The sequence below is a fragment of the Lithobates pipiens genome, unplaced genomic scaffold (genome assembly GCF_037356315.1).
Source record: "Lithobates pipiens isolate NorthernLeopardFrog02 unplaced genomic scaffold, aLitPip1_a1.2 Scaffold_1, whole genome shotgun sequence".
In the NCBI taxonomy this organism is placed as follows: domain Eukaryota; kingdom Metazoa; phylum Chordata; class Amphibia; order Anura; family Ranidae; genus Lithobates; species Lithobates pipiens.
The window spans coordinates 79,516,403-79,533,880 of record NW_027507685.1 but is presented as its reverse complement, the minus strand read 5'-3'; the positions used below and the strand labels follow the sequence as shown (position 1 = coordinate 79,533,880).

General features: G+C 42.5%; 1 protein-coding gene across 1 annotated transcript; it reads left to right on the top strand.

Annotated features, from left to right (window-relative positions):
* Positions 1 to 850: 850 nt before the first annotated feature.
* LOC143938320 (uncharacterized) lies at positions 851 to 17,273 on the top strand. The gene is made up of 4 exons (XM_077460883.1): positions 851 to 1,016; positions 5,188 to 5,706; positions 9,522 to 9,603; positions 14,470 to 17,273. The coding sequence occupies exons 1-3, from the start codon at positions 968 to 970 to the stop codon at positions 9,581 to 9,583; spliced, it is 630 nt and encodes a 209-aa protein (XP_077317009.1). The 5' UTR covers positions 851 to 967; the 3' UTR covers positions 9,584 to 9,603; positions 14,470 to 17,273.
* Positions 17,274 to 17,478: the final 205 nt, after the last annotated feature.

Genomic DNA, 17,478 nt, shown 5'->3' with positions numbered 1-17,478 from the left:
ACACATGATCAGAGTATGTCCGATCGGAGCATTTTGTCGGAAAATTTTACCAACAAGTTGGAAAACGTGGTCCGTCGGATACTCCGATGGAAACAGTCTGATGTAGACCACACACAGTTGGAATATCCGACAAAACGGTCCGATCGGACACATTCCGTCGGAATCTCCGACCGTGTGTACAAGGGCTTAGAGTAGGCAGACAGCAGAGCTTGAACATGAGCCTGGTGTTTATTCAGCAGCATCCATCATAAAAAAAAATTAACCACGGCTCCCTGCCCCCAGATCACATGACCAAAACTGTTAACTGCTTCTTAACATGCATAAGGAACTAGGCATAACAATTGAACTTGAATTATAACATAAAGCATACACATCATTACAGGAGCATGGTGGCCTGGAGTCCAACCAAAAAAAGAGAACAAGGGCGGGGGAGGAAGGGCTCCCTTTTTATCAGCTAGGAGAAGGTGGTACTGAGAGACTGGGGAGAGGGGTTAACTCATTGTGTGCTGACGTGAGGCTGGTCAGGAAAATGTATTTATACATGCAAGGAAGCAGCATACTAGAAGGAAACCAGTGGCCCACTGAGGCCCCATAAGCACAGACATGAACTTGTATGGCATGCAAAGGACTCCCATTACTGGTTCCATTTCAGGAGGTGTAATGAACCCAATGGTTCACTTCGGGGTTCATCAAATTTGGAACTTATGGGCAATTGATTTGTTTAACTATGATTATAAACAGGAAATCAAAACAGGATATTACAAAATGAAGCTGCCAAACAAGAGTCACAACCAACATGTTGCTTAACACTCAACATTTCTAAACAAGCTTTCAGAATGACCAATACTGGCAAGAAGTCTCTTTGAGAACAGGTTGGGGGAGGGACCATGTTAGCATATGTATTTAGGAAGATTGCAATCCTGCAAAGACAATTCTGAAAAAGATATTCCCAGAAACGCTTTCAACAATGGACCGAGGTCTGACAATCTTCATCCTTCTAAGTCTGGGTGTAGCTGGTAAGAGACATGGAATAACTGAAACATTTTTTGTATTCATGAATTATTTAAATGTTACCAATAAAGGCAACAATATAACCAGTTTTGTATTAATGCAGCGTTTACCCTTGTTTAAAATATTATTATTCAACTTAGAAAATATGTAGATTTTTATGTGTGCATATTACAAAAGTAATTTTAACATAAACACGTGGCAGTGCAGAATTCTCTACTCCATCCTAATCTCATCATAAAGCTTCTGCAAAAAAATAGGATTCGCTGGAATAATTTGGAACTGTTTTTTTCATCAGTTATAATTCTAGATGTGGATATTTATAAAGGTTCTGAGGTTCTGATCACTATCTCAAAACTATCACTTTTTGTTTGTTTTTTATATAGCTTTATTTATGCTCTCAGTATTTTTTGGCATTTATCTCCTATTGAATGCCAAGTCAAAATAATGTATTACAGCCTATTTTAGAAAACTTTATGAACCTATGCTTTAGGATTAGGGATGGGCCGAACACCCCCCATTTCGGTTCACACCAGAACACCTCGAACAGGCAAAAAGTTCTAGCAAACATGTGAATCCTATTAAAGTCTATGGGACACAAACATGAAAAATCAAAAGTTCTCATTTTAAAGGCTTATATGCAAGTTACTGCCATAACAGGTGTATGGGGACCCAGTTTGTGCTCTAGGGGACATGTATCAATGCAAAAAACGTTTTTAAAACAATCATTTTAAATGAGCAGTGATTTTTATGATGCTTAAAGTGAAATAATAAAAATGAAATATTCCTTTAAATATCCTGCTGGGGGGTCCTCTTAGTCTGCCTGTAAATTGGCGCATCTGTGTGATTTATAGAACATTCAGCAGCAATAAGGACATTTCTAAAGGAAAAAAAATTAATTTAAACTTGTTCGTGACTGTAATGTATTGCCGTCTCCTGCCAATATAGATGAAAAAAATGGGGGAAAAAATGGGGGAAAAAAACGCCACACCAATTTTTTTAATTTCGCAAAACTAATTGCACTCCTGTGACCCAGAGGAGAAGCCCAGCCTAAAAAGCTCAGGCTGGACTTCTACTTTAACGCAACATTTACCCTTGTTTAAAATATTATTATTCAACTTAGAAAATATGTTGATTTTTATGCATGCATATTACAAAAGTCATTTTAACATAAACACCTGGCAGTGTAGAATTCTCTACCTCCATCCTATTGTTCCTCTTGGGTAAAATCTCATCATAAAGCTTCTGCAAAAAAATAGGATTCGTTGGAATAATTTGGAACTGTTTTTTTCATCAGTTATAATTCTAGATGTGGATATTTATAAAGGTTCTAATTACTATTAGCTGTTATGTTTGTTTTTTCATACAGCTCATTTATGCTCTCGGTATTTGTTGCTATTTATCTACTATTGAATTCCAAGTCAAAATAATGTATTACAGCCTATTTTAGAAAACTTTATGAGCTTATTCTTTAGGATTAGGGATGGACTAAACACCACCCGATTCAGTTTGCACCAGAACATCTCGAACAGGCAAAAAGTTCAAGCAAACATGCAAATCCTATTAAAGTCTATGGGACACGAACATGAAATGCTTATATGCAAGTTATTGCCATAAAAAGTGTATGGGGAGACAGGTACTGCCCTAGGGCACATGTATCAATCCAAAAATGATTGTTTTTAAAGGAGCAGTGATTTTAATGATGCTTAAAGTAAAACAATAAAAATGAAATATTCCCTTAAATATCGTGCCAGAGGTGGCCCCCTTAGTTTGCCTGTAAAGTGGTGCATCTGTGTGATGTAAAGAACATGCTGCAGCAATAATGAAATTTCTAAATGAAAAAATCATTTAAACTTGCTCACGGCTGTAATGTATTGCCGCCTCCTGGCAATATAGATGAACAAAATGCAAAAGGAAAATGGAGTGGGGCTCCCCTCAGTCCATACCAGGCCCTTCGGGTCTGGTATGGATTTTAAGGGGAACTCCAATAAAAAAAATTTATTGGCATGGGTTCCACCAGACCCTTATTTGAGCATGCAACCTAGCAGGTCAGGAAAAGGGGGGACAAGCTTGCACCTCCCCCTTGCTGAACCGTACCAGGCCACATACCCTCAACATGGGGGGTTGGGTGCTTTGCGTATTTTTCCTGTGTCCCCTCTCTGCGCTGACCAAGAAAATTGGGGCTGCTGAGCCTTGACCACCGTGGTCAGAGTGCGTCCCTGCATCATACACTTCTGTCCCCTCTGCTCTCCTCTCTCCCCATCACATCCTCCTTCCTGCCTGTCATCTCCCTCTCTGTGCCTGTCTCTGTCCCCCCCTCCCCTCCACCGCAATTATTGAAAAAAAATAAAAATAAATAAAATTGTCACTGCCAGCCCCTCTATTAGAGGCTGGCATAGCACACTACATAAGTAGTTTTAAAAAACAAGCATTGTAAATTTTGATTTTGAGCTATCTTTAGGCCGGTGACCTGACTCACAGCCGCTTTACAGCTTCGATGGATGGCTTCTGCGGCCACGTGATCTCCCCAGCTGATGTCAGAGGGAGATCATGGTCTCTGCCACAGAAGCCATCCATTGTAGCTGTAAAGCGGCCACGAGTCATGTGACCGGCCTGAAGACAGCTCAAAATCGGTATTTACAATGCTTGTTTTTTTTAAATGACTAACATAGTGTGCTATGCCAGCCTCTAATAGAGTGGCTGGTAGTGACTTATAAAAATGGGTTAACAAATACTTTAAGGATTGCTGAGCTGAAATATGTTACATTTTTGTTATTGGGTTTAATATCACTTTAGTCATAAAAGCACAGCAGCCTTGTCTATAAATCCCTTAAAGTTGGAATTTCAATGCATTACTTTTACCTGTATACAAGTATCTGAAATAATATAGGTAAGCTTATAATAAAGCTTACCTATAGGTAATATAAATATCTCTTAAACTTGCACCGTTTAGGAGATATTTAGTGTACATACAGCCAGTGACATCACTAGCACATGCGCTCTGAAGAAACGGCCATCCGTGACGTTTCTTCAGACCCTGTGCCGTGACTAGCACATTATGCCTTTACGTTGCAGGGTTAAAAAAAAAGAAAAACTCCCAGCGGTTTACATCCACTTTACTAAAGTAAACCTGTCACAAACCTCAATAATTCATTCCTCATGGTCAGTCAGTATGTAGAAATGTAGCCACCATCTCTTGCTCACTCCTAAGATGGGCTATGGACTATGACATTTGTAGTGTGCATGGAGCAGTACACATGACCGCAACTGCTTATTCCAAACAAACAGAATTGTGGGGGAAAGGAGAGGTTTGGGAGCTCACTGAGGACATAACTAGGAAGCAGAAAAACACAGTAAGAACAGATTTTATTAAAAATAGATTACAGGGTCATGTGTATGGATTTATGGAGAATAAGGATATAATTTAGCGTCATTATAACCTCTACAGGAAAAGTCAAGATTTGTATCTAATTTCAGCTTTCTGCATATGTAAATCTACTAATTGTTTTGAGATTTTAAATTTTTTGGGGTAAATGTGGTAATAAATGCACTAGTGGGTTTAATTAATAATTTTTTGTGTATTAATTCTTCATGGTCCTCAGAACTGGGGATGTGTCCTTTGCTTACGTTATGCTAAAAGTTGTCCGTCTTTCCCATCAGAAAGTTGGAAGATCCGGTGATAGGCCAATAGTGAGGTGGATGGGGATAGGCAAGCATGGGTGATCAAGAAAGCTTCAGGTGTGCCCGCTAACAAAAGGAAGAGTTCCTAACTGAACAGTAAACCTAATATTTTAAGTAATAGAACCTTAACCCAAGAATTCCCATTAGTAATATCCTTGTTCTGATTACTCCAAACTGAAAAGCTCAACTCATTATTTGCTGCACATCATTGTTGCCCCAGCATTATGACTGTACACAGCACATGGCTTCAGCTACTTGTCAGGAACCAAGCAAAGATTAAATGGGATTCTGGGATGCTCTCTTTGATAAAATATTACATACAACTAACCCATTGATTTTATCAGGAAGTAGAAGGAAAGCTATCAGGAGCAGCCGAAGAAGGACGCAGTAATCTTTTTGCTAGAAGCTCTTGCGTATATACTGTAAACATCTCTGAAAATTTACTTCAAAAGAGTTACATTTTAAGAAACATGTTAACGTCATTACTTTTTCTCGCAGTTCAGACCGCAACAACCACGATTGTGCACCGAACTAATGTGTACACCCAGGTCTCCGTAGCCCCGTCCCATCTGGAAACTACACAGATTGTGTCACGTCCAGTGATCAGTACCAGAGATGTCCCACTTCGGTTTGCCATTACAGCCGAGAAGAATGAAACTAGGTGCACAGAGCTTTCCATCAACCCTTGTCCTGATCCAGAGCTGCTAGTCACAGTGTTCGCAAACACAAGCTACAATGATGAGACATACAACTATTCTAAGACAGTCACTGGCGGACTTCAACTAGAAATTCTTATCGGCGACAGAATTTCTATTTCCACCCAAAACATGACTGCAGGAGAAGGCCAGGCTTTACTACATTTAGATTACTCTTATATTGACAATAACAAACAAGACTCCCTAGTTCAATGGGGAAACACTTCAAATGTTAACATTCGGCTCATAGCTACCACCACTGTTACAGTGCCTAATGGAGGAGAGAATGGTGGGCATTCTGGATCTGGGAAATCTACACCGTGTAAGTAAAAAAATTTTTAAGGGAAAAGTAATGGTAATTCCAGGATAACAAACGTTGTCTATTTACAAGAGGCATGTGTATTCTTAATTCAGTCTTGCTGTACATTGTGTATTTCTTCTAGATCTGTGCAGTAAACCAGTGCAAAACATAGTCATTGTGCAGGAGCTTCCTGTAATAAAGACTGGTCACTGCTGCTCTCTCTCCTTGTGCAGGATGACTGGTCTTGTCTCCGCCTCATACTGTCGTTTTTTGCAGGCAACCTGTAGTGGGTGGAGACTGCTGGGACCCGCCAACAGCTCTGCTGTTTGTAGAGACTAAATGCTGCACACTGATAATGTCACAGCTACTATTACAAGGAAATTACTAGGTTGTGGAAAAGCTTGCTGTTAAAGAGGACCTGCACTGTGTAAGCTGTGCCCAAAAACTTGGCAATTTGAGGGCAAAAAAGCAGACACCAGTGTTGTCTATAAGCTTCCAGCAACTGTTCTTTTCCCATTACTGACTTACTGTGCTTTGTTCTGCACTGTGTATGTGTGGGGAGGCTGACATTTTTATAGAAGCAGAACTTTCCTTAATCATATAAGGCCCCTTTCACATGGGAGGACCAATCAGGTCTGCCTGTCAGTTTTTTAGGCTGACCCAAAGTGGACCATCCATTGCCCTATATGGAGGGGAGGATGTCCAATGACACCCGCCAGCATCCAGTCCAATCCTATCTGCTAAAAACAGATGGATAGAGGATCTGTTTCCCATCCGTCTGGCAGATAGGATCTGATGACAGTCCGATTGAAAGGACAGGCGGCCTGTTTCCATACAACTGCCTAAAGAGGAAAGCAGACTGTGTCCGTGTCCCCTCTTTATCAGCGGAGTGGACACGGGCCTGTCATCAGCCTGCACAGTGGGGATCAGCAGACAGATTGCCTGCTGAGCAGGTGGACCTGCTGCTGGAGTCCGTCCATCTGAAAGGGGCCTTAGAATTGCCCCCCCCTCCTTTCCCCTCTTGCCTGGTGATATCATGACCGAATAATCAAAAATTAACAGGAGAAATCCAGTTAGCACATAATTGATGAAACAGAAGCAAATAGATGTCTGCACTGTAGGTACAACTTTCTGCAGAACAAATCTGATGAGGCTTCCAGGCAGTGGCAGCAGTGATGTAGATGATCTCATAGTGCAGATAGAACTATCCAGGCTGTAGGCACTGGAGTACTCTGCTATATACTGTATATTGAGGAATCTAAAACAAAAGAAATCTTTCAGAGTACCACTTTTGCACATGTGGGTGGGTGCAGCTTGGTGTGGCAGAAAATAAAATACAGCCAGTCCAGGTCCAAATAAAGGAACTTTTATTGAGGTAAAGGCAAAACAGTTTACAACAAACCCGTTGGGAAGAGACCCAATCGGGAACACTCACAGATTCCAACAGTGTGTAGTGAATCGGGCATCAGCCAAACTGACAGCATCTTTCTGGAAGGGAGGAACATGGCCTGTCAGTTTCCAAGCTTAAACGTGAAGATGTCCAAGGAGATTGCGGAGCCTAAAGCTTTTGCTAGTCATCTGGAATCTTTCCCCTTTCCCTGTGGCTAATATTGTCCCTGACAAACTTGTGACGTGTCCCTACACTATCCAAGCACTTAAAGAAACTCTGCCACACTTAAGAGGGGCACCAGTCACATTGGGGGGGGGGGGGGGGGCAGCATCCAATCGGATCACTGCCCCAGTGACTCAGGAAAACATAGAAGAACCATGTCCTTCTTGACTTCCTCTCCCTCTGCACTGCTGCTGCTGTTGAGTGCCATCCTCAGTGAAGACAACAAACTGTACTTGCCTAAACTCAATCAACATTTGGAGCTGTTCTCTCTAATATAGCAAGTATCCACTTTTGAGTTCCGGCCCACTTTGAATACAGAGATGCTTTGAGAGACTAGATGAGCCTGTCATAACAAACAGTGATCCATTCAGCAGCTCATCTACATTTACACTGCCTACTCTTCTTTCTTCTAACATACTTACATGCTCTGCTCTAGTCTTTCAGTCCTCTATTCCATGATGCAATTTTGTTGCCTCCTCTCCTTCTCCAGTATAATTTAATATCCAACCTTGACTCAAAGCACTCTTCTCCTACTGCAGTCCTGCTGTCCTCCATGCTCCACCCTCTTCTACACCACCAATTTCGATCACCCTGTACACATTCTGCGCTCCAAGTATCTCAGCTCTCTAACCCTGAACACTTAGCTTCCACTCCCAAAATGTCCCCATTCATAAACACGCACACATCTGCTAGTCTATTTACAACACAAATCTGCTAGTCTATTTACAATTCAGATCAGGGTTACTACTGGAGGAAATGGGGATAACCATTAACCACATCAATACTGGGCACTTTCACCCCACTTCCTTCCCAGGCCAAATTTTCAACTTTCAGCGCTCTCGCATGCTCAATGATCCTACATTTTACCCAAATTAAACTTTTATCATTTTGTTTGCACATATAGATCTTTGTTTGGGTGGTATTTATTCACAACTCTGTTTTTATTTTATTTTTTTGCGATATAAGTAAAAAAAAGAGAGGAAATTTGAAAAAAAAACAACATTTTCTTTATTCTATTTTAAAAGAAATCCAATAAAATCGAATATGGTCATAAACTTAAGCCAAAATGTATTCTGCTATGTCTTTGGTAAAAAAAAACCCTGTTAAGTGTATAATAATTGGTTTGTGTGCGCAGGTGATCACAGACATATGTGTGCAGATAATCATTGGGACATGTGGTTTTACTGGGACATATGTGGGAGGTGTTTTTACTATGTGAGGACGTGTTTTGGGACATTGTGTTTTACACTGTGTGCTACTATGCTGGTGATTAGTGTGTAAAAAGCTGTAAAAAACAGCTCATACACACTGATCACCAGCCGGCTGTAGAGATCCGCTCTCCTCCCCTCACCGGCAACTCATGTGTGAGGAGAGGAGAGCCGATCGCCTAGAAACTGGCTCTCTGTTTACATTACATGATGGCTGTGATTGGACACGGCCGTCATGTGATCAGGAGGGCCAATCACAGAGCCCTCCTGACGATCTGAGAGGTGCCGTGTCAGGATGACACAAGCACATTGGGATCTCGCCGTTGCGCGGGCCCGCGCGATCCCCCTCCTTCTGAGGGACGTCCTTGATCGTCCGCTTAGAAGGAGAGAACGCCCACCCGACTGTACATATGCAGTCGCTGGGTGGGACATGGTTAAAGTAATAGTAAAACTTAAATTTTTTTAATTAAAATATTAAACATATCATACTTACCTGCTCTGTGCACTGGTATTGCACTGGCATATAGAGCAACCCTGATCCTCCTCTTCTAAAATCCCCCACTGGTGACCCTGGCTCCTACTCTTTGGTGAGTTCCTCCATAGGAAGCAGCTTAATATTGGGACACTCATGCAGGCTTGCTTCCAAGCTGCCCTGTCTGCGTCTTTAGACACAGACAGAGTAGCTTGGCCCCTCCCCCATTCGCTCATCACAGAATTTAATTGACAGCAGTGGAAGCCAATGACTCCTGCTGCTATCAATCTGCTCAATGAGGAGGGAGAGAGCTGAGAGAGATTCTGCTCTCGTACACAGTGCTGGATCGAGATAGGCCCAGGTAAGTGTAAGGGGTGGGGGGGGGGGGGGGGGCTGGATCCTCTGGCACAGAAGGTTTTTTACCTTAATGCATTGAATTAAGGTTAAAAAGAAAAAAAATTAGGGCTTTAGAATCACTTTTAACCATGTTTTATTTTTGATTCTGTTTTGACTAACAGGACAATTATTACATTTTTTTCCACAGATCACAGAGGACTCTGGGGAATAATCGCACTGATGCTGCTTCCATTATTTCTCCTCAGCTGATTTCCCAGTGGCCCCTTGATGTAAGTTCTGGAAGAAGAATGAAAACCATTCTCACTATCACACTGTATTTTGCTATGTACTGGCACCTTTCTTAAAAGGGTTGGTTCACCCAAAAATGGACATGGATGGATGCTGGTGAGCAGAATTACCCAATTGCCTAGGAGTGCTCATTCTTCTCATTCATCCGTTGTTAACCACTTTCAGACCGGACCATTTTGCTGGTAAATGACCAGAGGTCTTTTTACAATTTGGCACTGCGCTGCTTTAACTGGTAAGTGCGCGGTCATGCAATGTTGTACCCAAACCAAATTTGCGTCCTTTTCTTCCCACAAATAGAGCTTTCTTTTGATGGTATTTGATTGCCTCTGCGATTTTTATTTTTTGCGATATAAACGTAAAAAGACCGCAAATTTTGAAAAAAAATGATATTTTCTACTTTTTGTTATTAGAAAAATCCAATAAACTCAATTTTAGTCATACATTTAGGCCAAAATGTATTCAGCCACATGTCTTTGGTAAAAAAAAAGTCAATAATTGTATATTTATTGGTTTGCGCAAAAGTTGTCACATCTACAAACTAAGGTACGTTTTCTGGAATTTACGCAGCTTTTAGTTTACGACTGCCTATCTCATTTCTTGAGGTGCTAAAATGGCAGGGCAGTACAAAACCCCCCCAAATGACTCCATTTTGGAAAGTAGACCCCCTAAGGAAATTGATAAGTGGCATGTTGAGCCCATTGAATATTTTATTTTTTTGCCTCAAGCGATTGAATAATGACAAAAAAAAAAATTTTTTTTTTTTTTTACACAAAGTTGTCACTTAATGATATATTGCTCACACATGCTATGGGCATATGTGAAATGACACCCCAAAATAAATTCTGCTGCTTCTCCTGAGTACGGGGATACCACATATGTGGGACTTTTTGGGAGCCTAGCCGCGTACGGGGCCCCGAAAACCAAGCACCGCCTTCAGGCTTTCTAAGGGCGTAAATTTTTGATTTCACTTCTCACTACCTATTACAGTTTTGAAGGCCATAAAATGCCAAGATGGCACAAAACCCCCACAAATGACCCCATTTTAGAAAGTAGACACCCCAAGCTATTTGCTGAGAGGCATTTTGAGTCCATGGAATATTTTATATTTTGCCACAAGTTGCGGGAAAATTACAAACTTTAATTTTTTTTTATTTTTTTTTCACAAAGTTGTCACTAAATGATATATTGCTCACACATGCTATGGGCATATGTGAAATGACACCCCAAAATAAATTCTGCTGCTTCTCCTGAGTACGGGGATACCACATATGTGGGACTTTTTGGGAGCCTAGCCGTGTACGGGGCCCCGAAAACCAAGAACCGCCTTCAGGTTTTCTAAGGGCGTAAATATTTGACTTCACTCCTCACTACCTATTACAGTTTTGAAGGCCATAAAATGCCAAGATGGCACAAAACCCCCACAAATGACCCCATTTTAGAAAGTAGACACCCCAAGCTATTTGCTGAGAGGCATGTTGAGTCCATGGAATATTTTATATTTTGCCACAAGTTGCGGGAAAATTACAAACTTTTTTTTTTTTTTATTTCACAAAGTTGTCACTAAATGATATATTGCTCACGCATGCCATGGGCATATGTGAAATGACACCCCAAAATAAATTCTGCTGCTTCTCCTGAGTATGGGGATACCACATATGTGGGACTTTTTGGGAGCCTAGCCGCGTACGGGGCCCCGAAAACCAAGCACCGCCTTCAGGCTTTCTAAGGGCGTTACAGTTTTGAAGGCCATAAAATGCCAATATGGCACAAACCCCCCCCAAATGACTCCATTTTGGAAAGTAGACACCCCTAAATTTAGGGGTACACTAGTGAGACTAGGTAATAAATGGCGGGTGCCCTGAAACTATAAAAAAATAACTAACCAACCAGCGTCACCTGTAACAGTTATATGGTGATCACTGGTGAAAGGGTTAACTAGGGGGCAATCAGGGGGCTTTATGCGGTAGTATATGGGGGTCCCTGGCGCTATAAAAAGCTGCGGCGAACCTAAATACCTACCTGCCTAACTAGCGTCACCTGTGACACTAATACAGCGATCAGAAAAACGATCGCTTATTAGGCTGGGTTCACACTGGAGCGATGCGGGAACGCCACAAATCCGCGGCAGGTTCCCGCATCACATGCCTCCCGGCGGCAGTTCACACTGCCCTATGCGAACTGCTGGGAGTGTCAGTGAAATGTTAATGACACCCCCAGATCAGTTCGCATATCGCAGTGCGATCTGCAAACTCGGATCGCATGGTGTGAACACCCATGCGATCCGATTCTGCTGCGGACCAAAAAAAGGGTCCCGTGCGAGTTTGCGGCGGGTGCGACACGAATTCAGCCATACTATCTGTATGGCTGAACTCGAATCGCACAGAGATCGGATGTGATTTGCACTGCAGTGCGGTGCGAATCACATCCGTTCTCATAAACCGCTGCAATGTGAACCCAGCCTTAGTGACACTGGCGACGGGGGGTGATCACGGGGTTAAACCTTTATTGGGGGGGTTAGGGGGGTACCTTAGAACTAAAGGGGGCTAACCCTAACTGCCCTAACAGTTATTACAGTCACAAATGACACCCGCCGGGTGATCAGGGGGTTAAACCTTTATTAGGTAATAAATGGCGGGTGCCCTGAAACTATAAAAAAATAACTAACCAACCAGCGTCACCTGTAACAGTTATATGGTGATCACTGGTGAAAGGGTTAACTAGGGGGCAATCAGGGGGCTTTATGCGGTAGTATATGGGGGTCCCTGGCGCTATAAAAAGCTGCGGCGAACCTAAATACCTACCTGCCTAACTAGCGTCACCTGTGACACTAATACAGCGATCAGAAAAACGATCGCTTATTAGGCTGGGTTCACACTGGAGCGATGCGGGAACGCCACGAATCCGCGGCGGGTTCCCGCATCGCATGCCTCCCGGCGGCAGTTCACACTGCCCTATGCGAACTGCTGGGAGTGTCAGTGAAATGTTAATGACACCCCCAGATCAGTTCGCATATCGCAGTGCGATCTGCAAACTCGGATCGCATGGTGTGAACACCCATGCGATCCGATTCTGCTGCGGGCCAAAAAAAGGGTCCCGTGCGAATTTGCGGCAGGTGCGATGCGAATTCAGCCATACTATCTGTATGGCTGAACTCGAATCGCACAGAGATCGGATGTGATTTGCACTGCAGTGCGGTGCGAATCACATTCGTTCTCATAAACCGCTGCAATGTGAACCCAGCCTTAGTGACACTGGCGACGGGGGGTGATCACGGGGTTAAACCTTTATTGGGGGGGTTAGGGGGGTACATTAGAACTAAAGGGGGCTAACCCTAACTGCCCTAACAGTTATTACAGTCACAAATGACACCAATGCAAAAAAAAAAAAAAAAAATGACATTGGTGTCACTGTGACTGGGGGGCAGGGGTAATTGGGGGGGTGATCGGGGGGGTGTGAGTGTGCCTGGCATGTTCTACTGTGTAGTGTCGTGTTGGTGCAACTCACCGATCCTCTCTCCTCGGTGTCGAACGAAAAATACCGACACGGAGGAGAGATTACATCACTTCCTCTCCTGTGTTTACATTACAGGAGAGGAAGTGATGTGACGAAGGATTTCTATTTGTCGGGAGCGATCGCGAGGGGGTGGCCATGAATGAATGGCCGCCCCCTCATCCCGGATCGCTCCCGAACGAATACCGACTGCCGCAGGCACCGGGCGGGGGCCCGATCGGGCCCCCGACCCGCGGGAAGGCAAGGACGTACATGTAAGCCCTTATGCCTGCCCGTGCCATTCTGTCGACGTACATCGTCGTGCGGCGGTCGGGAAGTGGTTAAGGACGTGGCGGCCGACAGCATCCCGCTAAAAAAAACACTGGGCACTGTCTTTTTATATATCCAGAAGACCTCTACCAAAAAATCTCCCTATTTTTCAAATTCTGTTCTTGTCTATCTGGGGGTTTTAGGTGTCCTCTGTGCACCTCCAGGTGTGTTCTCCATAAATAAAAAATTAATAAATTACAACAGGAACAGCAGGATTCTTATAGTAATAACAGCATGTGTGCAGACCTGGGAACTCAAGTGCTGATATATCACAGAAATCAAAAGGAAAAATAGGAAATGGTCAAGTGGTTTACCTCTCCAGCCTCTACCAAAATATGAAATATCAGGTTTGGGTGTACTGTCCCTTTAAATCCTTTACCCTAATGCTAAAATGGACCTAAACCCTAATGCACATTACCCTAACCCCTGATACTTACATAACCCATATTGGTTTTTAACCCTTAAATGCGAAAAGTACTTGTACAGTCCCGTGACAACATCGTTAAATGGAACATCTGATCACTGCCCTAAGCCCTTGTACACACGGTCGGAAAATCCGATGGAAAATGTCCGATCGGACTGTGTTGTCGGATAATCCGACAGTGTGTGGGCTTCATCAGACTGTTTCCGTCGGAATATCCGACGGACAAAGTTGGAGAGCTTGGCTATAAAATTTTCCGACAACATGATCCAATCGTACCTTGTCCGATCGTTTGTAGAGAATTCCGATCGGACAAAGTGCCACGCTACTAGCCAGAACATAGTCCCATCGTAACGAATGAATGTCATCACGTTCTGAACGATCGGATTTTCCGACAACTTTGTCCCGTGTGTATGCAACACCAGTTTCGGGCAAAATCCATCGGAAAAAATCAGACGAATTTTGTTGTCGGAATGTCTGACCATGTGTACAAGGGCTAAGATTAACATATACCAAGATTTTGGAGCAAAGACTAAATTGTTCTCAGTTTATGTGTTTTGTGTGGACTATAATCTGCTCATATAACTTCTCTTATATCTCTTTACAGATCACTAGAATATATATCTTTAGCAAATACCAGAGGCATCAAAGACTCCAGCAACCACATATAACAATGCAAACATATTGCAAAGCCTTACAATCAAATAACAAATTATGTTCCTACAAATGTTTTGTATGTCTGAAACTTTTCTTGTATAGTACACATATTTTGTTTTGTTCTTTTCTAAACCAGGAAATTATATTTGAAAACTGCAATTGCTTAACCTCTTGCTGACCAGCGAACGACGATATATGTCGGCACAATGGCACGGCTGGGCAAATGGGTGTACAGGTACATCCCTTTTGACTCGCAGCATTGTGGGCATGTGCACACCGCCAACGGGGTGCTCGCATGCCTGCCGCATACTCCGTGACCATGCCTGTGGGTCACGTGGACTCGATGTTCAACTGTCCGTCGGGGGCGGGTGATTGTGTCACAGAGCCACAAAATGGGGAGATGCCTATTTAAACAAGGCATTTCCCTGTTCTGCCTAGCAACATGACAGAGATCTACTGCTCCCTCTCATCGAGAGCAGTGATCTCTGTCATGTTCTAGTGAGACAATCCCCCCCCCCCCCACAGTTAGAATCACTCCATAGGACACTCTTAACCCCTTGATCGCTTCCTAGTATTTAACCACTTCCCTACCAGTGGCATTTACACAGTAATCAGTGCATTTTTATAGCACTGGTCGCTGTATAAATAACAAAGGTCCCAAAATAGTGTCAAAAGTGTCCGATGTGTCCGCCATAATGTCGCAGTCACGATAAAAATCGCAGATCGCTGCCATTACTAATAAAAAAATGTATGATAAAAATGCCATAAATCTATCCCCATTTTGTAGACGCAATAACTTTTGCGCAAACTAATCAATATATGCTTATTGCGATTTTTTTTACCACAAATATGTAGAACAATACATATCGGCCTAAACTGAGAAAGAAATTATTTTTTTAATATATATTTTGGGGATATGTATTATAGCAAAATGTAAAAAAAATTTAAAGAAATGTACGCTTTTTTTTTTATTTATAGCACAAAAAATAAAAACCGCAGAGGTGATAAAATACCACCAAAAGAAAGCCCTATTTGTGGGAAAAAAAAGGACGTCAATTTTGTTTGGGTGCAACATCGCACAACCGCTTTTTTGTCAGTTTGTCAGTTAAAGCGATACAGTGCTGTATCGCAAAAAAGTGCACTGGTCAGGAAGGGGATAATTTTATCCTTTTGAGAAGTATTTTTGGTCATGATATAACTTAGAGCCTTAATATTCTATCTAGCATAGAGTCCTTTCCGTCCTCCATTCTCACCATTTTATTAATTCATTATAATTTATAATAATCGATTGATTACCAATTGCTAATAATTTTCTTAATTAATTTTTTAGTTTATTTACTCATAAAAGTTATTCATTTTAAATCTGAGGTATATTTATACATTTTATATTTAAGTATTCAATCAATTAATGATTTGATTGATTTCTGCAAACGTCATAAAATGTATCATCTTCCACTATTAATCAGCAAGCTTCTTACTCATATTTACATTCACTTCAGTCTCCAACCATCTACCTCTTTAAATTTGTCTTTTTGATTGACAGGCTGGCCAGTCCATCAGATCTCTCTGTTTCTATTTCCTCTGTATTTAAAGCGGGAGTCTGCCAGGAGTGCACGTTTTTTTTTTTTTAAAAGCCAGCAGCTACAAATACTGCAGCTGCTGACTTTTAAAATAGTGACACTTACCTGTCCAGCGCGCCCGCGATGTCGGCACCCAAAGCCGATCTCTCGGTCGTCTCTCGGGTGCTGCCGCCGCCATCTTGGGTATGGGAATCAGGAAGTGGAGCCTTTCGGCTTAATTTCCCGGTTCCCTACTGCACATGCGCGAGTCGCGCTGCGCAATGAGGATGGACCCGCTGCCTGGGATCTGTGTGTTTCCCAGCAGGCAGCGGGGGACTTTTGGAAAGGGGCGTAATCTACGCCCCTTTCCGCAGAGAGCTATCCAGGAAGTGGGTGCAGATACCTGTACTGTACAGGTACCTGCACCCCCCTCCCCCCTGAAAGGTGCCCTATGTTGGCGCCGGAGGGGGGGAGGATTCCAATGAGCGGAAGGTCCACTTTAGGGTGGACCTCCGCTTTAAGACTGCCAGGTTTGCCAGCCAGTCATGGTCTGATGAAGAAGCTGTAGCTTCGAAATGCATTACCATTCCTTGCCACTGTGAATAATCCCATTTCCTGTTCCTGTGAAGTCACGACCAGCTGCTTCTTGTTTCCTGCCTCCTGGTTCCCAGCATTCTCTGAATCCCTGTAAGATCACACCAGTGCCCCAGGCTGCAAAGGGAAGACATTTATGAGACTCCAGGACTAGTGATTTTCACCACATACTGAACTCATCTAATTTAACCTTCTGGCGCCCCTCTGTTCCCATTTCTACACAGAGTTCATCGCTTCACTCTAAGGGAGCTGCCTCCAGGTGCTGATCACACAAGATCTTGGATCATTTATGGACATTATGTTTTAAACAAATGTTTTAATGTTATGTGTGCTTATTCACACATATTTTATGTATACCTATATTCCAGTTGCTATATAATTTTATGTTATCACCATATCTAGTGCCGCTGTTCACCCCTGTTTTTTATATGGGAGGTAAAGCTTCTCTTCTCTGAGCAACTAATGCTATAGATGTTTTTGCATTTTTTTTGCAAACATGATAAAATAACAATTTTGGGTCTAAAGAACGGTTAAAAAAACTCAAACAGTATATATTTTTTGAAAGCAGGGACCCAGGAAAATAAAATGTAGGTTGTTCCGATTTCTTATGTCACGCCATATCAGAGCAATGGTTTATCAAATGCAAATTTTCAGAAAAAATACATTTATTTTTAGTGCAAACAAAAGCAATATATTATCCAGTTTTTGGTAAATGATTATATTCTCTATTATGAAGGCCCATGGATGGGGTCAGAGGAGTATGGTCAGGAGGAACTCAGGCTGAAGTCGTATCTTCACCTTTCTGA

Excerpts from the sequence above, each read along its gene's own strand:
- LOC143938320 (XM_077460883.1), top strand. The coding sequence starts at position 968 with ATGGACCGAGGTCTGACAATCTTCATCCTTCTAAGTCTGGGTGTAGCT. Across the intron at positions 1,017-5,187 it reads TCTAAGTCTGGGTGTAGCTG|TTCAGACCGCAACAACCACG; the intron begins GTAAGAGACATG and ends TTTTTCTCGCAG. Across the intron at positions 5,707-9,521 it reads ATCTGGGAAATCTACACCGT|ATCACAGAGGACTCTGGGGA; the intron begins GTAAGTAAAAAA and ends TTTTTTCCACAG.